At 41.5% G+C, this 25546-nt stretch overlaps 1 protein-coding gene and 1 pseudogene across 1 annotated transcript; one reads left to right on the top strand and one right to left on the bottom strand.

Annotated features, from left to right (window-relative positions):
* The first annotated feature begins 2898 nt into the window (after window positions 1-2898).
* On the top strand, window positions 2899-10637 carry LOC121611252 (annotated as a pseudogene).
* Window positions 10638-13316: 2679 nt separating this feature from the next.
* gpc2 (glypican 2) lies at window positions 13317-24318 on the bottom strand. Its single transcript, XM_041944474.1, has 11 exons — window positions 24129-24318; window positions 22205-22363; window positions 20827-20961; window positions 19374-19549; window positions 19161-19241; window positions 18757-18922; window positions 17968-18098; window positions 16694-16840; window positions 15579-15715; window positions 13740-13912; window positions 13317-13594 (listed from the first exon to the last, which is right to left on the bottom strand). The coding sequence occupies exons 1-11, from the start codon at window positions 24304-24306 to the stop codon at window positions 13317-13319; spliced, it is 1761 nt and encodes a 586-aa protein (XP_041800408.1). The 5' UTR covers window positions 24307-24318.
* Window positions 24319-25546: the final 1228 nt, after the last annotated feature.

Raw genomic sequence — 25546 nt, 5'->3', positions numbered from 1 at the left:
TTCAGTATACTAAGTTGACAGTGTCAGCCTGGGCCAGTATGTAGCTATGTTACCTGCATGCTGCAGGGATGGCAATGTCGGTCTGTCTGTCAGTCAGTTGGTCCACCACTTTGGTCTGGACTGAAATATCTCGACAGCTATTGGACAGATTGCCTTTACATTTAGGACAGACATTCATGGTCCCAGCAGGATGACATCTACCAGCTTTGGCAATGACCAGCATCAACTTTTCCCCCTTGTGCCACCAGCAGGTCAAAATTTTCCACTTTCAAAGTGAAATATCTGAACATCTGCAGGATGGATTGACCCAAAGTTTTGTACAGACATTCATAGTTCCCATAAAATGACTGAATGTTGATTCCATGACTTTTCATCTAGCACCACCACAAGGTTGACATTTGTTGCTTTGAGTGAAATAGCTCAACTATAGGATGGCATGCCATGAAATGTGATTCTGGCCTTCCTTGATTGGTCATCTAGCAGCACTGTCAGGTCAAATTGAAATAATCAATCATTTGTCTTAAACTAATGAGATTCCTGTCAGCTTCAGTTGGATTTTGTGTATAGTGCTAATTGCAAAATGTTAGCATGTCAATATGGCAGACCAAGATAGTAATAGTCTGCTAAACAATTTATTAGCATTGTCACTGTGAAAATGTTATCTTACTGATGTTAGCATTTAGCTCAAAGCATCACCATAACTCAGTACAGTCTCACAGAGCCACTGGCATTGATTTGCACTACACTGCATAATCAGTCCCTTCACGGGAAAGACATAATGTGCCTCAACACCCTAGACTTCATCCCCCTCCGTGCATGTACTCAGACCAACCTGAAGGAGTTGTATGTTCAGTGACAAAAACATGATCCCTCACTGGCTTCCCATCCACAAACAACTGTAATAATGCAACGCACGACCAGCTGGGAGGTACCAAAAATTAAACATAAAACATAACGCAGGGACACTGGAAGTCAGTCACAGTAATAGTTATTAATTACTACTGTGCTGGGAACTATGTCACAGACAATCTTTCTGTATCAATATTAAAGATTTTTAAATGCTGCATCAAATTTGAATCAGTCACATTGCACCAGAGGACAGTAAACAAAATCATGTTTAACATTTTAAGATTAAATGTTTCCGTTTGAAAGAGAGGGAGTGAAATGAACACAAACTTGTGATGGACGTTCGTCCTCTCGCACCTAAAAGCTCAGATAACTGTGCTTTGATTATAAAAGCTCGGTGTAAACATGTCAGTTGGTGGGCTTTACCACTTCAGAGCAGATATGTCGTCTTCTCACCTCATAAACAAAGAGAGAGGTGAGACACTCCCTACGTGTTACATAAGTACAGCTGGGCTGAAGCGACGCATTTACGTGTTTATTTTCAGATGGAAACAAGCAAGCCTTTGAAATAGTTTCTGTTCAGAAACGCTAACAATAAGTCGTGTGTAGCAGCCCCAGAAAAAAGGCCGTTCACCTCTTCAGTTTCGCAGCACTGAGGTGTTTGCGCATCAGTGCCTGTGAAGCAACAAGCAAAGCCACATACAGCGTCTGAGCTGAGAGCTCAGTAGACTGCGGTGGTCCATTTCTCTGCTTTTGACAGACCACCAAGCTTGTTTACTCAAAATGTACATGATTGCGGGCATCAACAGGATATGTAGCTGTGGTACAATAAGCCACTGGAAGCAAAACTTAGCAGACAGTTCTGCTTTCTGGATGTGCACTAGTTTAGTTCGCTCAAGCCCATGCAACCACAATTGTTTTAAATAGTAGATTGTATATCATGTCACGGTTGGGGTTTTTTTTTCCCTGACATCAGACATCACTGTTTCACCAACATTTCACGTGATGATACTGTATCAACAACTGAACTTCATCTCACTGAGAGTCAAAACGATAATATTCATTGTCTAAGTCAGCATCAGGTTTGCAGACCACCAGATGTTTGTCTTGTGTGTGTTAAAGCAGATAAAGAATGGGTCAAGACCACTGATGCTTCTAACCAGGCTGAGTAAAGGTTTGTGTGTGGGGTGCAAAAAAAAAACAACTTCAAACCAATCAAAGCAGACATTTGGTTAAAATGAACTTCTTTGGGTTGTGACAAGGCTTGCTTTTACCCCTGGTTTCTAGTCTGTGCTAAGCTAAGCTAACCAGCTGCTGGCTGTAGCTTCATATTTACATTACAGACATGAAACAATATTCTTATAAAACTCTCTGCAAGACCACAAATAAGCATTTTCCCAAACTGTCAAACTATGACTTTAACTTGTTCATATTATCAATGCAAGTAATACTAGTAATAAGTAGTATAACTGATAACATTGTATTATAACAAAACTTGCAGGACAATTTTTTGTAGACTAAAAGCAGATGGTTGAATAAAGGTGAACATACAGGTGAGAGAAAAAGGCGTGAGAGCAGACGGTCAGCAGCGTCAGCCTACTGCACCTGCACCTCTCTGCAGCTGAAGAGGAACCACATCCCCCAACTACTGCAGTGGAAACACTCAGCACACACAGTAACTGTGGTATACCGCCCAGGTGTGAGCGTGTGTCCAAGTTCTGCAAGCTGCTGTTGTCAAAAAACAGTTTAATTCCCCTTGCCTTGTTAGAAAAGGTTTTAAAACATCTTAGCCTCCTCTACTGAGTCTAAAAGCCAAACTAAGCTAAGACGATGTGTACTGACACCTCATCCTCACCACACAACCACTCCGCTGCTGAATTTTCCATGTGTCATTGTTTGTTTGTCACTGTGCATGTCAGAGCAACAATATAGATGGCAAAACTCTGCAGATCAGTAACAGTATGCCACTCTGTTATTTCAGTTCATTCTGCTCTTTGTTAATATTAAACGTACATTACAAGGAGACAGGAAGTCGAACAGAGAGTGGACGTGATGCTGCAGAAAGTATGAGCCAAATTCACACCAGTGTGTTAGCGTGCCTCATGAGTCTTAGCCCACCAACTCCTCTGAAGTCTCTCCAGCCTAAACACTAAAGCATAGTTTCATTATAAATACAATATCAGCCACAGCAGCGTCGAATAATTTTGTTGCCGTTGCACTGCAGTTGTGCGGATCTGTAGGCCTGACATACTTGAACGCCAACCAACACCACCAAATACTTTGGTGCCACCTAGTGAAACAATATATGCTTTTAATTTCCTGAAGCCTACAGCAACATCCCAGTACTTGTCTGTAAAAATCCACATGTTATATGCAATACTCTTGTATTCAACTCATAAATTCAAATCATGTGGGAAAACATTCATTGTTACTGTAACTTCTATCATCTCATCTTTTCATTTCTATATATGTATACACATGCGTATGTATGTATTTATTTATGTATACATATATGTGGCCGAAGCCACTGCCATTGAGCTTCACAGTGGCTCTTTCCTCACCTCTGGGTGACATCATGGAGGCTACATCCAATGTTTAACAGTGCTTACAATAGACTACAACACTTTAAAAAAAGTAATAGAATAATAAGGACAGATTTAGCTTTGACAGGGGAGGAAATGTAAATGTTTGAGCCAGTTGGAGAAAGTGACGGTTTTGTATTCTATGAGAGAAGAATGCTTTCACGTGGCAGGTCTCAGCTGTGAATGAGTCGCAGGGTGTTCCTGTCGAAGAGGTCATGAGCTCCCATAAGTCTTAAAGACCAAAGGTGTAAATAAGGAGAACAAATAATTGGTGTGTTCATCACTGTGCATGTTTGGCATTGCAGAGCCAGTGAAAGTGACAGCATAATCTCATTTGATTTGCAGGAGACTTTTGCTCAGAGGGTGTGTCTCACAAAAGTCAGATCGCACTTTTTAATCAACAAACTCATGGCACAGCATTGGCTCATGGCGTATCTGTGGAGCGTCTGGCACCTCCAACAGTTTTGGTGGCAGCTTTCAATATGGACACCAAGAATGTCCTGCAGAGAAATGGAGATCCAGGGAGCCTGTTTGGATTTTCTGTTGCCTTCCACCAGCAGCTGAAACCTGCCAGAAAGAACCTGTGAGTTAGAATTATAGTTGCTCAGGTTTCGGTAAATCGAACCCAGCTCTGTGTCTGACCACTCGAGGTGCTTGTCCCCAGATTGCTGGTAGGAGCTCCACGATCAAAGCGTAAGAACCAAGTGAATGTTACAGGTGTTGTCTACAAGTGTGATCTTACAACAACATCTGATCGCTGTCAGCCCATTGAGTTTGATAATGAAGGTTTGTTTTATCTGAGATTAGATGAGTCATCTTTGTATATTTAATGCAATGTTATCAGTGGTGGAACGTGGACTTAAGTACAATTTTGTGGTGCATGTACTTTACATGAGTAGATTAGTTTTATGCAACTTTATGATCTTACTCCACTACAATTCAGAGGGAAATACTGAACTCCACTATATTTGTTTGAAAGCTGGAGTTACTGGTTACTTTTCATATTAAAGGATAACTTTCGTTTTTTACAACCTGGACCTTATTTGTAGGATTAAATACGACCATGTACTCACCCAGACAACTTTGGTGGCATTTGGAGTCGTTTTGAAGAAATTAGCCCCAGAGGAGCGGCGCGTATATCTGTATAACGCGAGTACTCGGGACATCCATGCGCAGCCTCTATAAACGCATAATTGCGGCGAAACTCGTTCATATTTCAATATTTTGTTATGATATGCTGGTGCTAATCCCCTCTGAGCCCGTGGTGGCATGTTATCAACATCCGGCGTCTCTAGACAACCACCTCTGACGTGGATGATGTCATTACCGAACGCTGCGCGCTGCGAGCAGCCAGCCACAACACGGCTGACTCTGCGGTGGTCGGCTACGAATACGCAATAACGAACCATAGCTGTGCCGAACTACAGCTAAACTAGCCGACCGCCGGCTCAGAGGGGAATAGCACCAGCATATCATAACAAAATATTGGAATATGAACGAGTTTCGCCACAGATAATGCGTTATATAGAGGCTGCGCATGGATGCCCCGATTACTCGCATTATACGGATATACGCGCCGCTCCTCTGGGGCTAATTTCTTCAAAACGACTCCAAATGCCACCAAAGTTGTCTGGGTGAGTAAATGGCCGTATTTAATGCTACAAATAAGGTCCAGGTTGTAAAAAACGAAAGTTATCCTTTAAGATTTTATATTAGAAACAGACCTATAAAATAAAATGCTGTGTTGATGAATAAACCAGTGGTTCCCAACCTTTCTGGCTTGTGACTCCTTACAAAAAAACCTGTGTCTGCTGTGTGTCTATTCAATAAAGAATGATTTCCTCTCTACATTTCTTACAAGGCTTCATTTAAATAAATGCTTGAGGCCTAAAGAGTTCAAATTATCCAATATTTCACAAAAAGATTAGAGAAAAGTCCAAAGAAAAGTACATTTTTAGCATTTTTAATGCAGGACTTTTACTTGTAGTGGAGTATTTTTGCATTGTCCTTTTTCTTAATAGGTCTGAGTACTTCCTCTGCACAATGTGATCATACTGACAGTGCAGTCGCACAGTGAGCTCAACTTGTTTATGTTTTTCAGAGTTCCTCGATAGTAAAGGCATAAACAACCAATGGATGGGAGTTAGAGTGGGGAGCCAAGGTCCTGGTAAAAATGGTAAGGAAAACACTCCACAATTAAAGAATAGGACAATCAGTCAACAGTCACTTCTTATCCTTCCCTTGTAGACGTGTGCTCATTGGTACCAGCAGTGGAGCCCGAGTCCCAGCCATCATGTCCCTCACTTGGTGACGGGTCAGTGTTTCCTCTTGGGGATGACCTGCAGGTCGGGAAGGAAGAGAGAACGTGGAAGAGGGTAGTTTGTGACTCTGAACACCTAAATGAACATCAAAAGGACCATGAGTAGTTTGCGTACTGCCAACAGGGTCACAGAGCATCTTTCGCAAAGGACAATAAATCTCAATGTTATTTGGAGCGCCAGGAGCGTACCAGTGGAAAGGTAAAATAACACTAAAGCAGCACCTAGGTGTAGTAATGACAGACTGATTGGAAATGAGCTTCATTTTATATATTTCTTCATCTTTTATTGCATTTTAAGAAACACTGACAGAATTAAGGTTTAAAATCTGTTTTTATTTTTGTATAATTGCACTTTTCAACAATAAACCTTGGAGGATAAGGCTGGCCCCTATGATTTATATTTTTAAAATGGGTCACAAATATATTCTTTCATTTTGAAAAGGCTAAAGAAGATTACAAAAAAAGAAAACTGGGTTAGTTTTTAAAAAATGTGACTCAAACAGGAGTAAATAGTGCATTTGTCAGGGTTTTTTTTATCTTAGGTGTAAGCTTTATATTAATGTTTGTTTTGTTTTTTGTTTTTTTGCGTTCCCTTAATAACAGCTCTTTAATTCGTTCAAACTTGAAAAGGTCAGTGTTGCAATATTTACACATATCCGGAAAACCTGTTAATATCCAAGGCTTTCATAACGTTTAAGAGTAGGCGTGTTTCTCCTTCCAACCAGAAATGTCAGCTTTTTTTTTTTTTTTGCGTCTGCATTTCTACCCCAGCCTTGCAAACTGTTGGCTCGGCCTCTGGTTCCCAAACTGGTCACCAAAGTACAGACTTTCTTGAGGCCTTCTTGATTTTAAGGGGTGAGAAATCTGTTTCAAAAATATGCAGTTAGCATACATCTCAGCATTTCATTGATTTTTGTAAAGAAAACTAGATGAAATTTGTTTTTTAAAGTTTAGATTATTATTTAAGATATAAGAAGACCCAAACACGAGCTTACAGGGATGCGTTCAATCTCTAATAAGCAGCCTAGTCCTGCATTAGAAAATTATGCAGTTAAAACAACCTATAGAGCTACCGGAAAAATGGCCAAGCATGAATTTGACAAAAAAGAAGCCTATGAATTATATATGATTGTTAAAAAATTGTACATCGTATAAAAGTCACAAGGGAAACTCGCCCCTGTTGCAATATTCACAGAAAATGTTTTGCGCAAAATTCATCCAAATCCCAGAATTTCCTCAAACTTTCTGCAGTTATTGCATTCACTATGTGGGTTAAATTATTTAGCAGTTGTTATGTATTTAATATAATAAGAATATCCATATCCATAGTAATGTCACTTATAAGGGAAGGGCAGAACACACACAAGCAAAATAAACAGTAGTATAGAAAAGCACATCCGTATTTCTGACTCCAGTTGTCACCCCACTGTGTCTTAACTGTTGACAGATATTGCCGTTGGGGCACCGTATGATGGTTCTGGTCGAGTGTACTTTTACTATGGGTCACCAGGCGTCAGCAAAAAGCCAGCTCAGGTGAGGTTGTGGGGTTTGTTATGAAAAGGTCACCAATTCGAATCTGTGGTAAAAACAATATTTTGACAGCCAAAACAGACCTTGAAATGATGTTCTCATATTTTTTCTTCAGGTACTCTCATCGGGATCAAACAAAGTTACTCTGTTTGGATATTCTCTGTCTGGCAACTTGGACGTGGACAACAATCAGTACCCTGATTTGGCAGTGGGATCACTGTCTGATTCTGTCTTTGTTTACAGGTACTTTTACAGCTACAGCACAAAACGAGTGTTTATATGTTTATGTATGTGTTTATGATTTTTTATGCTTTTGAAGTGTTATTGGCATTTTTTCTCTGTCACAGAGCACGGCCTGTGGTCACTGTCAGCAGCTCTCTGAAGATAACGCCACATGAAATAGACATCGCAAAGGAACAATGTGATAAACGAACATGGTAAGATGCACAAAGACACAAATGCCAACAGGAACCAGCTGCAAACTCATTGGCTTTTGATCCAAAGTAACCTTGCACAAACCTCTGCACAGTTATTTTGCAGCTCAGGCATGCTTCACCTACACATCCAGCATCATTCAACCCTAAACTGAGTAAGTTTACTTATAGTCACTTCAGTATTCCTCACACTAAAAAAAGTTTTTTCCACCTATTATTTTTAGATGTAGAGCCTACAGTGGTGTTTTTTAGGTTCTTGGTTAACAACTTAACATAGACTAGACCAGGGCTGCACAAAGTGGGGCCTACGGGTCAAAGCTGGCCCACCATAAGGTTCAATTTGGCCCACTAGATGTTGCTAGCAAAATTTTAAATGCTATAATACAAATCCCTGTTCATGCTCTATTATTTTTTTCGTCACTCTATGACAATGTCATGTGCGCTTTAGCATCTGCATCTGTTCTATCATGGCTGCTTTTTTTTCCTGTTCACTTCAGGTCACTTTTTATGTCATACTCACAACATCCGGCGTCTCGCTGAGCACAAAGACCGTCAATGTCACTCTGCAGCTGAAAACGTAAGTGGACTGAAAAGAGGGGAAACTGGCATCAGTTATTGATCAGTGTGCTGTACGCAGTAATGTACCAACATGCTCCTGTGATGTAGGACAAGTGTGCAGACCATACAGCCAGTTGAGGCTCTCGCCAAAGTGTTTTTTGAGCTGGAGCTGCAAGTGTATGGGTAGGTGCTGATTCTTGTTTTCATTTTTAAAATTATTGTCATTTCAGCATAGATAGGGTTAAAAATTGTTTTAAAATGCTTTGGAATTCATTTAGAGTATAACATCAAGGGTTATCTTTGGTTGTCAGACTAGCCCGGCCTTCTCAAGTGCCACCCGGGGAAAACTGGAGGGGCGAGAGTGCCATAAAATCAGTGGATGAAATTGGAGCTCCGGTTCAGTATGAATTTAGGGTCAGCCATCATTTGTTGTTAGCTTGCTGTAATTGCTTGATTGCATTTTTTCACACTAACAGAGAAATAAGACACACAAATAGTTTGACCTAACAGATAACAAATCTGGGCAGACCACTGAAATCTTTCACCAATGTATCGCTAAACATCTACTGGCCAAAGGAGAACTCTGTGGGCAAGTGGCTTCTGTACTTGACTCAGATCAGCAGTAAAGGTGTACAGTCTGTCACCTGCTCACCTGCAAAGCGAGGTCAATCCACTCAAAGATATAAAGGTAATAAATACCTTTTGTTTTTATTGTTCAAAATGTAAGCTGTGTTTGCACTGAACACCTCTAACCTGATGATGTTTGGTATCAAGGGTTGGCATGACCCTTCCAGGAAAAGACGTGAAGCTGAACATGAAGCGTTCTCTACTGATGCTTTCTCATTTCTTCCAACAAGAAGAAAATACAAAACCTTGGTAAGAAATCTTTATTATTATCATCATTCTGAAGCTCATGTTTATTGTTGCTGTTTGCTTATATTTAGAAAGTCTATGAATCTGTTACATGTCAAATGTATCCGGCCTGTTACCCTCCCTGTCAGACCTGCTCAGATGGACTGAAGTGTATGGAGATACGCTGCCCTCTGCTGGGACTGGACAGTACTGCAGCAATGGTTCTGCATTCACGCCTCTGGAACACCACTTTTACAGAGGTGTTTGATTTCTGTGAAGTACCTTCCTTTCATCTGTTTGAAATGAATCGGCTAAAACAGATGCAAGCCTGTGTAACAACATTACCCAAAACTAGAAAGTGCGTCACCGCCCACTCATTTGTTTTTCATGTCCCATGTAGGATTACAGCTCTTTGAACTACCTGAACATTGTTGTTGATGCTACTCTCAGTTTAACAAACCGGAGAGGCCTGCGGCAAAGGTAAAGCCATAAATGTTTAAAAAAAAATAAGATTATGTCAAATTACTAGTTACTAACAAGTAATTTTCATGCTAGGCGTGTTAGAGGACATATTTACCCTTTGGGTTTGGATAATCGTTTAAATTCCCAGCATGCAGTCATTGAAATCAAACTGATGTAATTAAGATGACAAACAGCCCACTGAAATCTATATATCTCAACAACATACTGGTGATTCTGGGTTTGTAAATTACTCACCTGTTGGTGTGCCTCAATAATCCCACTCGAATGACATCATTGTCCACAGGTAAAACTGACAGTCTTCCTGGAGAAAAAGGTCAGATATTTCACCAAAGCTGCCTGGTGGATCATCTTCCTGACACTCATCGCATTGCTCCTGCTGCTGGTTTTTGGCTTCTTGTTGTGGAAGGTAACAAATAAAATCAATCCATCATAGCGTTTGTTTTTGTTCTCTAGTGAACTTGCTGTGGAGTAATAAGATAATATTTCATGTGTTCCAAATACTAAACATAAGTTCTTCCATTTCATTGACCCAGCAGCTAATTGTTCTGTCATGATTTTGTCATTTCTGCATCCATGCAGTCATAATGTTACAAGGCGTTGAAGTGACGCATCAGTCTGTTTCAAAGTACTTAATTTTAATGAATGAGCTTCATATTTACAGTTTCTTCAGAGTTTGAGGTAACTGCAGTTTTCAGCTTTGCAGGATGATAAATTTGCCTTTCGCTCTAATGCAGCATAGTTGATGTCCTAAATCCAGACATACAAAATGTTAAATACATTGATCGCTCTATTAGATGATGGTGTACAGATAAAGATGCAGATTTAATATAAGTATCATAAATTGACAGCGTCTTGAGCCATCTGTCAACACACAGTGAACATGGTCTGTGAATGTTTTGTATTGATTTTATTTCCTATCCTTTCCAGCGTGGATGCATCAGCTGCCTCACTCAGAACATGAAGTGCTCACATTACACAAAAAAACGCTCACTTTAAAGGCTAAAAGGAGAAAACACTGAACTGTTCCTCAATGCTATGAGGCATAAATACAGGATGCCTCTCTGGCTCAAATGCTATCTGCTGCTAGTACAGAATTACATGAAAAGACATGATTTGTTGGAATCTCTTAATGCATAACTTTTTATTATGTGGTAAAATTAATAAAAGAAAAAAGAAACATGCTTTTTCTTGAGTTTTTTTAATGAAGCAGAAAATATCACTTGTTTGATACCAAAAACAGTTACAACAACATGAGAAAAGTTGTGCTATATTTTCACCATAAAGGAATGTGCCAGTGGTGGGAATGGATGAGAGGCTGTACTGAAGAATTCAATGGAAATATTGCAGCCACCACATCCCAGTCTGACTGCTGATCATCAAAAGCACATGATTACAATACTGTTACCTGTAGAAATACTGTGAAACGCTGTTTTTTCATTTGTAGTTGTGCAACATAATCCTGTGTTTGTGAAGTCTTGAACATGGCCTCGACTAACTTTGAAGGGTTTCACTCCAAAATTAAATTTGACATAAAAACCACAACAATTCGATTACTGGCATGAATCACTCACCAGTACTAACACCAAACTTCATCTCTCTTCAGAAAGCAGCGCTGCTCTACAGCTAAAATCATCTTTGTCACATGCAGAGTGATTAATTCATTAAAAGTAGTAATTATGTGCCAAAATTTTAGACCGAAACCCTCCTCTTGCCATTTTTGTGTATTGTACAGGTGCAATAGCCCATCTGGCTACAAGTGTGCTCACATTTCCTCATTCAACAGAAAAGTGACCTTTCACAGCATCTATACATTCTTTTTATATCCCCAGTCTGTACCACACTTCTCTTTTGGGATCCTGTCAATCGACTTTCATCCTCTTCGACACATCGTTCAACATTTTGAGAAATACGACTTCTTGCCAAGAGCTGGAGTTAATAGCTGATTAGATTAGCTTAGCATAAAAACTGGAAACAGGGGGAAACAGATAGCGTAGCTCTGTCCAAAGGTAACAAAAGCAGCACCAGCACCTTATATCTTGCTTGTTTTAAACCGTGCAAAAAGTATAAAATAGATTATTTCATTACTTTAAGACCGGCCGGTTATTTGGCAACTGCCCCCAGTTAAAAAATAAACCAGCACATGACCAAGTAAAACCATAATTTGCTGTTTTTATACTGCAAAAACAAAACACAATGTCTAAATTAGTGAGCTTTAAGAAGAATAGAGCCAGGGAAGCTGTTTCTCCTTATTTCCACACTTAATGCTGAGCTAAACTGAGCTAAGCAGCTGTAGAAAGTGAAAAAGCAGATTTCCTAAAATGTCAAACTAATCCTTTTAGTTCGCTCTCTTCCTCTTCCTCTCTCCACTCCTCACAAGTTTTGTTTTTCCGTCTTGAATGTTCTTCAGTTTTATCTTCACGTTCAGCAGATGAAAATTAAGAGCCATCGTCTGCCACTTCTTGACGGCGTTTGTCTTTCCGTCAACGTTTCAATCCAGTTTCACATCATAGCATGAGCTCACTCACTCTTTTCACCATCTTTTGTTGCTTTTTAGGAAAAATAAGTAGAAAAGCGTCGTACTAAAAACATCCCAACAACTTCTTAACATAAACGCAGAACCCTGAAACCAGAACATACAACAAACTATATAAAACCATCATACACACACACATTCACACACACGCTGCTTAACAATCTCTGGTTCAGGCTAAAAACACCAGACAACACTACAGCTGGTCTTGTGGCCCAGTGTTGTGTTGTGATCAGTTTAATAGCAATAGTTTTAAATGATTGGTTTATGAAAAGTGTCAATAAATACAACTTGATTTTTTCCTTTTTATACCAGAGAAAGTTAAAGACTTCCTTTAAAAGATAAAAACACTCAACCGTTGCCTTGAAAGCCAGAATAAGAACAATTAAATATTATATTACAAATAAATAAAAAACATCAATATATTACATAAAATAACCCTTTGTCATCACAATTAACTGCAAATTAATTTCGAGCTTTTAGGTACATTCAAAATAAGCTCCTTGTTTGGTTTCAAGAGTCATATTACTGACTTTTTTCATCTCCAAGCCAAAATACGGAGATTTAAGCGAGTAAATTAAAATCTTACTACTTCCACAAGATGGGAAAAACAAAATCAACCACAGCCAGACCGAAACCAAGATCAATTAAATTAATGAACTTAATTTTGTGAGAAAGGCAGCAAACTAAAGTCCCTCAGCCCGAATCAGCTGCTCACTGAAACTACACAGTAATTAAGTGACTCGACTAATCTACATCTCACAGGCCACCAAACCATGAGACCACGAGCTCCGTCAGCCAAACACGCTGCCAATTCATTTGCTGTTCTTTCTCTTTCACACCCAAGACTGATACGATCCAGCACTGCACTGCATTCAGCATCAAGACTCCAATCGGTCAAACATCTCATGAATGGCACTAAAAAATGGCAGTACTTATTAAGTATCGTATTGTTTCATCATCAATGCCTGGTAATGCCTCTTTTGTGGCTTGGGCAGTAGGAAAAATATTCACTTTAACTTATTCATTTTGTGCTGTAAACAGGTTTTTGATTATTGCTAAAATTAGCCTGTTTTGTGTTTTTTTTTCTGCTGGTGCAACCAAATGGAATGACTTTTTTTGTTATGTGCTTGAAACTCCAGCATGACAGAAAACCTCCACCTCCAGACTGTAATAACCAGCTATCTCCACATGGGGGCAACAGTGGCCATGAAAGGCAAAGACAACAAAGGAAGCAGGGAGAAAGCCAGCTGGCTGGCTGCAGATCGGACCCGGCCGTGGCTGTTGTTCCTGTTCCACTTGGACCCGTTTCTTTCTCTGACTCGAGGCGGCTTTGCGGGGCTGGTGGCGGGGTTACGAGGGGGTTTGTTGTAAGGGGGAGAGTAAGGCCCATAACCTGGCCAATCATCATTGTACCTTTCACCGTGATACGCACCCCCTGAGCCACTGCCCTCCTCACCTGGAACAAAGAAAAACAGATTTCTCACTGATGAATAGAAATAAAAAGCTGCTAATGCTTAAAAATTTTGTAAGATAAGATAAGATGCCGTTTCAAGTCCTGCAAATCACACAAACAGTGATCACTTCCTGTCAGGAACACTCACTGTCCATGAAGTCCATGTCCTGTCCGCTCTGAGCGTTTCTCAGCTTGTTGGTTACCACCCTCAGCTCCATGATCAGCTGTCTGGTCCTCACATCTGGCCTGGCAATGTCCACTTCCACCTCAGGGTTGTTGATCTGGCTGACCAGCCCATCGCCAGTCACATCCGGGAGGTACCTGAATGTGCACACACAGAGGGCATACATATACAAAACACAGACATGGATGCACAGAAGCACAGATCTTTTCAAAGTGCAGCACTAGCCAGCCTCACACAGTGCAGCGAGGTTTAACTCAGAAACAAGATTAATGAGTCTCAGATCGCCACAGGTGTACGCAGGATTTTTTTGCAATAACCATTTTCACTGCAATAATTGGCTGCGTTCACGACAGGAGAGCAACTCACTCTCTGCCATTTAACTGTAGCAGTGAAAGCATCCATGACTTACGTAAAGGTCCAGTATGTACGATTTAGGTGGATCTATTGGCACCAAGTTTTCAAAAGTGTGCTTTCATTTGTGTATAATCACCTGATAAGATAATAAGAACTGTGTTTTTGTTACCTTAGAATGAGCTCTTTATATCTACTTTCCACGGAGTCCGCCATGTTGCACCGCCATGTTGCACCGCCATGTTTCTAGAGTAGCCCAGAACGGACAAACCAAACATTTGCTCCAGAGAGTGCTTTTCGCATTTTTTGCATGTGCCACGTTTAGGGTCTCCTACATGCTTGGAAAGGGAGGGGTGAAGCACAGGGTATCGAGTTGGTTGCAGTCTGCAACCTCACCACTAGGTGCCCCTAAATCCTACAGACTGGACCTTTTAGCTTTAAGCACATGCTAGCTTTTTGTGTTGTGAACAAAATAGGGATTTCCAGTACTTCATGTTATTTTCTGCTATGCTAACAGCATGGTGACATTCACGCCGCCCTCTGGATGAACTGTGGCTACCTGGGTGATGCATTAACTTTTCATCTAGCGGCATCATCGGGTCAAAATGTAAATTTTTCAATTACTTTGTTTCATGGTAGAATACCAGTAAAACTAATGACAGTCCCATCAGCCTTGGCTGTTCTGTATATTTAGTGCTAATTAGCAAATATTAAATGCTAGCACACAAAACTATATTACTATTAGCATCAGCATGTTATCATTTTCCTGTGTTAGCATGCTGACGTTAGCATTTAGATCAGACGCTGGTGTGCACAGCCTCACAGAACTGGTCACATGGCTGTAGAGCCATTTTGGTTTGTTGCTGAAGGGCTGCACAGACAATGTTGTACCATATTTTAGTAAAACTACATGCTGGAGTGTTCCAAATACATATTCACCCACGTTTTATCATATAAACCACTCCTCATAATAATTAACTAGTCCTCACTTTAGTATTGATTCACTGTAATGTGTATGTTATTTTGGCCAAGGTAATTATGGTAGTATAAATTTTTATACTGGCACTTGTCCGTTTGTGATCAAACCTGCTAAGGTAGGTGTATTTTTGCATAAAACTCTTGCCTAATGCATCTGGAACATCATAGACACAAAATCATCCATTATGCAGACAAGTTTTTCCTCTCTCTCTCTCTCTCTCTCACACACACACACACACACACAGACACACACTTGCACAGTGTCTCTAAATCAGCCCAGATACATGATGTTAGGCTGTGTGCATGAAAGCAAGCAGACCCACACAGAGAGCATGTGGGTGACTGGTGGTGGCAAAATTAAATAAACTCACTTCCATCTGTTGCATCCTCCCCACCTCTGCACCATCGCTCACTCACTCCTCCTCCACCTCTACGGAGCCCCTCCCTCCACCCCTCCACTCTGATCCCGCTCACCTCCCCCGGGTCTGCCCGTTCCAGCAGCGGTCCTCATTAGTGACGTCGGCAGCCATCTTCTCATCGTTGCAGATGGTGTGTGGGAGGGACACCCAGAAGCCACGCATGGGCCTCAGTCGCTCCTTCAGCTCGGTAACCTGCACGGAGGCGGAAAGAAATTGGTTATGACTCAGACGTGGTTTAAAAGTATCCTTGTTTGGTATGGCTGGCTGGAGGAAGCATATTGAGGCTGTGGTGCTGACGTTGGGCGAAGTCAGAAAGTGACATGACACGGTTTCTGGGTCAGTTCTTAAACCACATGTCTTTCATGTTTTATAAATAGAAATCTACTATCCTCTCCTGCGCTCCTCTGCTCTTGGTTTCATTTATTTTCCAGCACTTCCATCTTGTCTGCAGGAGCACTCTGTGGTCACAGGAGTATTGTCGGGGCTCTGACTGCTGCACTCTTTATTAGTTTCTTGTAATAAGCTTAGTCTGGTTGTGTTGTTCATCCTGGCTTTGCTTTCTGCTCAGTTGCTGTATGAATCCTGACGCATACACCATGCAAACATTTTTGACATTCTTAACTGCCTTTGCAACATAACATATTGTATTGTTGAGTACCCACAGATAATGATCACCCGACTGCAGCTTCCCTCAGCTTTACGGAGAGATTCAGCATCTTTGAGCTCATCCTTTTGGCTTTCTGGCATGCAACTTTAATGTTTTGGTTCACCCTCACTGCTCTCATTAGTGTTGTTTTTCTGTGAGAAAGTTTCAAAAACCTGCTGTGCCCTACATGTCCAGCACCAAATGGCAGGCAGACACACACAGTTAGCAACCAGCTGGTGAATATAATGGAGACAAATATTTGCCTCATTTTGATGGAAGCATATACTGCCTTAAAAAAGAGAGTCGAACTGGCCAGACACATGATTTTAGATTAATGCCATCTTTGCTAAAAGAAGAACTTTAAAAGATAATACATCGATGTTGTGTTTGGAGCTTGATGCGCTGTCATCCCAAAAACAATCATCAATGCAGATTTTAACTGTTTTTGATGCACTACGTTACAGAAATCTCAACAGCTGAGTAGCTACTGCACCCGGTTCACACAGGTCATGTTTACTGCTCACCAGTCGGTCCAGGTTAGTGCCTGCAGCAGTGGTGGGCTTCTCCTCAGGGCTGTAGGTGCGGAAGGGCCTCCTGTTGCCCCCTGACTCTTTGGGTGAGCGTTTGGACCGTCCTGGAGTTGGCCTGGGGTTTCCACAACCTTGGAACACCTGAGGTAGATAGCAACAAAGCACAGGTATGTACAACAGCTATGCACAAGGCAGTTTCATCATTTTAATATTCTTATAAGATTCATATGTTCATGACAGGTTTTCCATTGTGATCCTTTAAGGAACTTCAGATATGCTTTATATTCTCTGGTCTCGAGGAAACAGTTTGAGATTATGTGTTGTAAATTAACCGTTTTATTGCAGTCACTTCAACCTGCCTTGTAACCTTCTACTTCATTCAGATGTAATTTGGGGCTCCAGTGTGGTTTAGGGGTTAAGGCGATTACCATGAACCGTAACGTCTCGCCTTGTCTCTGACTCTAGTCCAGCTGGGGACCCTTTGTTGCATTTAATGCCCCATCGTTCCCTCTCTCCTCATTTCCTCATCTCGTCTCTCTAATGTCAAAATCTCTAAAGAACAAAAAAATAATCCCTTGAAAAAACATGACATTTTAAATTTCTCTGAAGACCTCAAAGAACGGGTCTACAAAGAAGTCCAAATGAGAAATGTTTTAATCTTAATGTTAGTTAGCTGTGCTCTCTATGATACCAAAAAACAGTGGAAAGGGTCCAGAAGTTCAAAGCTGTTTTTTTTTTAAAGCTAACCTTGGTGTTATTGTGGAAAATCAAAGCTGAGGAATGGACTCAGTGGGGTTTCTGAATCATAAGGTAGCAAAGAAAAACCGAGTCCACAACCGAAAATGTTGCAACTGGAATGGAAACTTGCAATATAACATTGTTGAAACGGTCCTCCGTAACCTACACAATCGCACTCTGTTAGGGAAAGGCAGCATAAAGCTGAGCTGTAAAGCAAAGAGCTTCCTGTTCCTTAAAGCTATCACAAACCGTGAGCTTTTCTGCTTCTAACGAGACGTGGGTGTCTCTCTGGTGGATTAGCTGCTGGGATGCCTGCCATCTTTTAATCATACTGTGAGGCTGTCATGCTCTCTCTGTATAATTCTTGTCATTTTTTACTGCATGCTGTCTCATTAAGAAGATTAAAATTTAATTTAAACAATAATCAAGATTACAGAACAAGAGCTAATCTAAAAAAAAACAACAAAAAAAAACGACAACATCAGTGTCAATTTAATGTCCTCGTCATCTGCTTGTTCCCTCGTCCTTGCCTTAGTGGAGATGCTGACACTGTTTTCTTGCATGTGCATGATGGCTTCCGACACTTTCACAGAGATGGAGTCGGCTGCAAGCTCCATGTTGAACGGCCCCTCCAACTTCTCTGAAACCTGGTACAGGGCATCTGATAGAGGACAGAAGGAGGTACAGAAATAGAGATGTCGGGGTGATAAAGTTTGCTATGACTACATTCACCCAAGCTCTCATTGTCTGGCATTATACGCAAAGCGGTGGCCTATAGAAGACCCTGATAAACAACAAGACAATGGCTCCATGTGTCTGGAGTCTCTCACGGGCTAACCAGCTAAAAAGATTTGATTAACATCGGTGTATGAGGTTACAGGTCAGTAAGATTAGGAGGCAAGTCAACGTCATATAAAAAGGAGTGAAAAATAGGGAGGACAATGGTGGTTGGACAGAAGGGTAAAATGAGTTTGACTGCAGTTTGAGTGATGAAAGGTAAGAGGAAGCAGAGCACATGAAAAGAAAAAAAAGAAGGAAGGAACGTATGGGTTTGATGAAAGCAGAAAGGAAACATAGGAGGACAGATCAATTGTGAAGGAGCAGAGAAGCATGAATGATTAATGGAGGAGGAATTCATTAGAGGAAAGGAGTGAAGGTAAAGGGGTGACGGAGGGGAATAAAAGGAGGAGGCTCAATCTAATAATGATAAAAATTCAAAATGCTTCTAAATGTCATCTGGGCCATGACACCTTTTCTTTAGTATCTAATATCCCTGAATACAAAAGGTAGTGTGGCTCCCTCATCGTACCCCCACCCACCAATGAAATTGTTCCATTCGGTGTCCAGGTCGGCCTGATTGGCTAAGCAGCCCTTCATCACGTTAAGGCACAGGGAGTGGCAGGGCCGCAGGGCGGGCATGCCTCGACACAGAGGGCAGTACCACTGACGCATCAGCCCACGCACGCACTCTGAGTCTGCAGTCAACTGGAAAACAAAGCAGCCGGATGATGAGTTAGGGCAAGAGGAATAAATACAGGGTTTACATTAATTACTTTAGAGAAAAGTAAAAGTAAGACAGAATATGGATAAAAATAAAAATAAAGACAGTCTATAAAGCCACAGAATAAAATAATAAAATATAGGTAAAAATATAGGATTTAGATTTAGGCTGCGAAGGGTACAACTCTTTACATAAAAATCGAGATAACAAGAAACAACTCACCTTTGTTGCTTTGTTAACAATATCCCGACCAGTGGCCAAGCCCTGAGACAGTGCTCGGGCGGCAATGAAAGCCCTCGACACCTGAATTTTAAAAGGAAGGAGAATACAATAAATTCACTCGTTATAATCAATCTGAATAAATGCCAGTAAGTTATTCAGTGTCAAAGCCATTTATTTTGCCCATGTTTTTGTATTTTATCGCAAGATACGTACTTGAACACGCAGTTTGCGCGGCACATCCCCAAACGGCTGCAGCTGCTCGGCGTGTTTGCTGACACACTCCAGGTAGTCCTCACTAAACTGGTACTGGGGGTTAACCAGAGAGAAGACTCGCTCCACCAGTCTGGACCAGAAGTCTGACAGAACCTCTGACAGACTTACACTGCCCCCTGTGGACACCAGAGCAACTGTAAGCACACAGCGAATCTCTGATCTGACAAAAATCGTGCTCCCGGAGAGAATTCGGAAACAAAGAGCTTCGTCTTTTGGGGCATTTCAGCAGAGTGGATGTATGTGTCCCGTTGGCCTGAAGGCGTAAGCGGTGTGAAACTATGATGCTCACTGGGCCAGGTCGCCCCCAAACTAAGAAGTCAGACATTATGTGGTCACTGCCATGTCAACTGATGCTTGTAAAACCACTAAACACACTGTTCGTCAGCCACTACGACATGCAATTTCAAGGCTTGTCAAAAAATGAAATACAGGTTTTTTTGGGTATTCCAGTAAAGGCCTTGTTGATGCGGTGAAAAGAGATGTTCTGTCTCACAGTCCTACACATTTTGATTAACATAGTAAGGTACCAATCATGGGCGAATTTTTGTTTTTGGCTGAACTCTGTCTTTATGAATAAGAAGTCATTGTACCTCGTGCACAGTAGCAACATCCTCTTAGGTGCAAGCTGCCACAGAATATTGTAATCAAATAAAGTGAAAATATATTGACACTTTTCATTAAGCTAAGCCACCATAACAGAAACAATGTTTTTTGCTCCATTGACGTCAATATTGTTTTCAGAGCACTATTTTTCCTCGTTCATTTCTTCCTTTAAATGTGGTTGCTCGTCCGTCTCTGTGCATTAGTCAACTGGCGGACAGATTCCGAATATGCGACTCTCCAATCTGCAGTCTACTATTCAGCCTCAAATTAGCCATACATGCTGTTTGGCAGAGAAAGACAGGTTGACTAAGCAGCAACAGCCTGCAGACAGACTCGCCAGCGAGCGGCTGTCATGCCAAAACGGAGCGCAGCGGAACAGAAATAGAAACAGTCATCCGTGGGATTCCAATTCTCTCTCTCTCTTCTCCAACTCTAAGACAATGCTGCGACTGTGGATTTACCACAACAGGGACGTGGGCTAATAAAAGTACACTCGGCTGCCAGTGCAACAAGGAATCATCGCATTTCTTTCGTCACCATCTTCAACCACACTCCCGAAATTTGGTTGTTAGCTGAAAAGTTGGGAGCAGAGACAGACTGTGGACAGAGCAGGAGGCATGCAAAAAAAGTCAGCAGCCAAAATTGAGGATGTTGCCATTACATGGAGGCCTCTTATACCACGTAACGCACCGGTATGCCCCTGATTTGGCAAATTTGACCCAATTCTAATGCTTTGCAGAGATCTGAATACATAAGATTGAGGCAAGGTGGATAAAGTGATTAAACTAACCCGAATAATATCTGCGCAGCTCCACAAACAGCTCCTGGAAGACGAGTGCATTCTGGGTGAAGAGCCGGCCGTAGGTCTTGGTAAACATCTGGTTCATAGACTTCTCTGATAAGTCTATAAGCTCTCTGAAGAACTCTGCAGAGAGACAGGGAAAGCAGAGACTAGATATTAATCTGTCACCCACCTTCTTTTCCTCTCATATCTGAGCCAGGTTTCTCCGCTCGTAGGCGCTCAGTCACCCCTTCTTCAAGATTAACAGCTCACAGGGACAGTTACATCAGAACCTGCACACTGGGAAATGAGTCTAACAACATGTACTCTATTTACGACTTTAGGACTCATATGCAGTCTCCCACTCTTCAGCGTGTTTAAATGATTCATCACGTACGTTATATAAAAGGATGAGGAGGGGAAAAAAAGGTGATAGCAGTCCACAGCAGGTAGGAGGAAAAAGTGTAAATTCAGCTCGAAGCTGTGATTGCTACAAACCTGCAGCCATACATACAAAATCTGAGACGGCGTGGGCTGAATTCTCTGAAATACAGTCACTAAAGCCGTCTAGGTAGGTTTCCCACACTGACCATTCGTTTAAAGGGAAACTCCATCGATTTTACATGTGAAGGCCACTTTACTGGCTGTGTTTAGTCCCCGTCAGCCAGTTTTTATAATGTCTTCTGTCGCTCTGGAGTGGACGATCAAAAGAAGATAACACCGATGACGTCATAGTGATGTCATCAGGGTCACATCAGCTAGGCTTGGTGACAAATTTATCACTGAAAGCGTGTGTTATTAAATGGAGGCGTGAAGTTCAGAAATGTGGGCATTTACCAGGCTTAAAGCGTCCAGTAAAAGATTATATTGAGTTGCATTGTGGGAAATCCAGTAGGATCCAGTTTTTCTGGAGTTTAACTCATACTAGGGACTAAAAGTCAGGACATCTTGACCTCTGCTGCTTCCTTTATGAGTCTCCCAACATTATGAGTGCAATAAGTGCAAACTAAAAATTGTTAGAGTGCCTCTTTTCCAGTAGCTCTTGAGTGTTGATTAAACATAAATAAGAATGATGCTAAGATCTCTGCAATATGTATGCATCGCTGCCCTTTAAGCTTCCAAAGTCAATTTTGCGGCTCAGATATCTGACCATCTGAGAGGAACTGTGCGGGCGGCGATCCTAAATAAGTTTTTAATCAGCTGTCACTCAGCGGCACTCACTCGGTAGACAGGGAGGGTAAGACGAGGAGACGACGCAGAGTGCAGTTTTTTCCCTCAAATGCACCCACTGGGGCTTCAAGAAGAAGAATGTTTTTTAACCAATTTCAAGACCAGAAAATGTTCCCATCAAACGTGATTAGTAACTGTACAAGCTTCTGAGTCTCACCATCAAACCTGCGGTGCCTCTGGGTGAAAGTAGTCAGAAGGAACTGGCTGTTCTCTTCCACAGCTTTGAGGAAGTCCCTCTCGCTCTGGAGGGCCAGCGTCTCCTCCATCTGACTGGAGCAGCAGGTGTAGTCCTGAGGGCAGAGCCGCAGGTGCTCACCTGGAAGACCAGAGACCGAGAGAGAAAGAAAGGCTCCGTCACAGGTTTAGAAACTTTAATTGGGAAATTATTGTATAATCATTAGATAATGTATAATAATTTGCTTTTGCTATGAATCAGCGATTTTGTGAGGGTTGCATTTCTTCATGAAAATAAAGTTATTGTTAATACATCAACAAAAAAAGGCCAATTCTCAATAACATCCGGTGGTCTATTATCAGGTGAAAGCAGATGTTTTTAGTGAGAAAGTTAATTCCTGCAGTCATTGGTCTGTTCAATTACTGAGGGGAAATCTTATCAAAGATAAGGCTGTGATAGAAAATTATAATTTCCCTGCATGAATTATTCAGCGTCAATCTGTCTTTCTTTGTCAGCTCAGGTTGGGTCTTTGATATGTCAGAGGTAATGATATGCAAACGACAGCCAGGGGACAGAGATAGGGAAAAAAAAACCCACAGCACTGTGAATGAGCAAAAGGTTTGAACTCTTTGTTTCCAGAATTTCACATCTAACATGAATATTACTGCTGTTAATACAGTCGAAAGTGTCATTCCCAACTCCACCCTCGCTGATGTTCCTCTCTGCCTCTTTTGTTCTCTCTGTGTGTCTCACTATTAGCCCGCTCTCATCCCTCTATTTCCATTTCTAAACTGCCTCTCTGCATCCTTCGCTCTCCCGGCCATCTGCTCCCCTGGCCCACGGGACAGTGAGCAAAGACTCAGGCAGTGATAGCCCAACACACACACACACACACACACACACACAAAATCAATCAATATTGCAGTTGTCTCTCAGTGACTCACACACAGAGCTGAATTGCCATGAAATAAGTCCTCACACACAAGAGATCTGCGAGGGCTGCGATTTCACAAACATATATTTCACTCATACATTTTTACTGTTTTTAGTGAACACTTCAGGTCTGTCTGGGAATAATACACACACACACACACACACACACACACACACTTCTATGCAGTTGGCTACATGTTCAGATACTCCAGATCTCCATCATTTGCTCCCTCACTTTGTCGGACATTCACATCTCCACACATTTCCACCTGCTCCCCTGTCTCCTCCTCTCCATCCCACCATCTCACCAAAACTTCACATTGTCCAAAACTGCTAGAAATCCACATGCTATGTTTTCATTCAGCAGATAAGATTATCACCAGTGAACAGAGCCTGTGGGTATATGCAGGGATTTAACAGTGGGCCAGTAGGCAAAGACTAATTAGGGGCGAGGTTCTTTGTTGCACCGGTGTTGGCAATTTGCTCATCCCCTTAATCATCCTATTTAGAACAGCAGAGGGGAGGAGGAGGCGGGTGTAATTTGTTTTAAACCACCCTGCATTATTTCTCTTGAGGGAAATTCGCCATGATAGTTCTACATTGTATCTCTGGTGCTTATTGGAGAGTTTCCAGCTACCTTGCACTTTTAGGTATCACTTTCCAGCCGGGGCTTGTATTTCGTTTGTTATTTAAAGGTGTTTTTCCTGCTAGAGTGTTTCTAATGCTTCCATAATGACTCGTGGTGTGCCTGTGGTGGTGACCAGCGAGTTTATAGAGGCCTTAATGTGCAGAATGGTGTTTTCTTTTTTTTATCCCGGTTGAGACGAACTAGAGCGCACTGACGCACCTATATGTCTGCTGCGACATGCATCTTTAATTTTGTTCTTAGCTTGAATTAGGCACCTATGACTGTCCTGCTTGAGTCCAAAAAACTGGAAATTTTCTCCACGGCAGGTTAATTGCCGAGACTTACCGGAGATTTGAGTCAGCGGTGCGGTGCCTGTGCTGTACCCCTTCTCCGCGTACACCTGCCGGGTGTCGGCGCAGCTCTTCCCAGCAGCAGCCACGGGGCTCCGGGTCCCCGATAGTGCACAGACCGTGCAGAGCAGCACCAGCAGCGGGTATCTGGGGAAAGATTGCCGGGTATCCATCCTCACCGTAGGACTCAAAACGACAGCAGCGGAGAGGGCGGGTTTACATAAAACCAGACTAAGGGTGCAGCACTTTTTTTTTCTTTTTTTAAATGAATGACCGGTTTAGATGCACGCAAAAGTAAAAAGTGCAACAGTATCCCAAATCGTCAGTCGTTTAAAACAGTCATAATTTTCCCCGTTAAGTGCAATGAATAGACGCATCCGGGCTGGGTTTTTTTTTTTCTTTTTACATCACACATATGTCTCCATCGACCGCGTCCGGTTAATTTGTCCTTCCTGGGAGATCCGCTCTTCTACGTAAATGTGAGGGAGTGTGAATGGGGCACTCCCGTCCCTCAGCCTCGTCTAACAGCCACACTGCGTAAAGCGTACTGGAGCCAACAGGAGAATACCGGAAAAGTTTGTTTTCAAAATAAAAGCAAAGACAAGTTCGTAGATACAAGCGCGTCAAAGCGCTTTTTGAGAGCCATAAAAGGGCATGGAGACGAGATGTACAAGAAACACGAAACAAGTCAATATAAGAAGACTCGTATGAACATGTTTTAAAAGTAAAATTAATTTATATTGTCAAAATTTCATTTTGCTTGTATAATTTGCTATAATTATAGTCAACTTTTTATTTTGTTTTTTGAATTTCTCTCTCTCTTGCTATTTTTCTTTCCAACTGCTATTACATTCTGCTGTAATGCTCAAATTTCCCCAGCTGGGGATAAAGTTTTATCTTAAAAAGATAATGCAACAATATGTTCCACAATCATCTTCAGGTTTCTTTGCATTTTAGTAATAGCTGTTGCCAACACTATGTACCACAATTTAGTTCAAATATTGTAACCCAGTACTTACAATAACAGCCTATGCTGCTATTTTGCACTTGAGGTGAGAAGTGTTAGATCAGACAAATCGATCTCAGATTGAGAGCCGATGTGGTACAGAGGAGGCCTGGTTGTTAAGATGTTTGTTGAGGGTCTAAACATGGTAGCACCACTGGTTGTGAACTAGGTTATGGGGCTGGGTTTGATAATCTGCAGCAATTGCAAACATAAGATTTTCCTGGATGACTGCCTTAGTGTGAAAAGTTTATGGCACTTATTCTTTATCTTACAGTTTGCATAATGATTATACGGGGGGAGAATGGAAATAGTAACTTTATAAAATGATACATATTTTATATGTTATTAGGGTTTAGTTTGGTATTTATTTGCAGCATTTTCAATCAACATTGTGAAGTTCTGGCAAT

The sequence above is a fragment of the Chelmon rostratus genome, chromosome 9 (genome assembly GCF_017976325.1).
Source record: "Chelmon rostratus isolate fCheRos1 chromosome 9, fCheRos1.pri, whole genome shotgun sequence".
Lineage (NCBI taxonomy): Eukaryota > Metazoa > Chordata > Actinopteri > Chaetodontiformes > Chaetodontidae > Chelmon > Chelmon rostratus.
The sequence above is the reverse complement of the archived record's forward strand: the minus strand, read 5'-3'. Positions and strand labels throughout refer to the sequence as shown.

Excerpts from the sequence above, each read along its gene's own strand:
- gpc2 (XM_041944474.1), bottom strand. The coding sequence starts at position 24,306 with ATGGATACCCGGCAATCTTTCCCCAGATACCCGCTGCTGGTGCTGCTC. Across the intron at positions 19,550-20,826 it reads GCTGCGCAGATATTATTCGG|GGGGCAGTGTAAGTCTGTCA; the intron begins GTTAGTTTAATC and ends TGGTGTCCACAG. Across the intron at positions 18,923-19,160 it reads TTGTTAACAAAGCAACAAAG|TTGACTGCAGACTCAGAGTG; the intron begins GTGAGTTGTTTC and ends TTTGTTTTCCAG.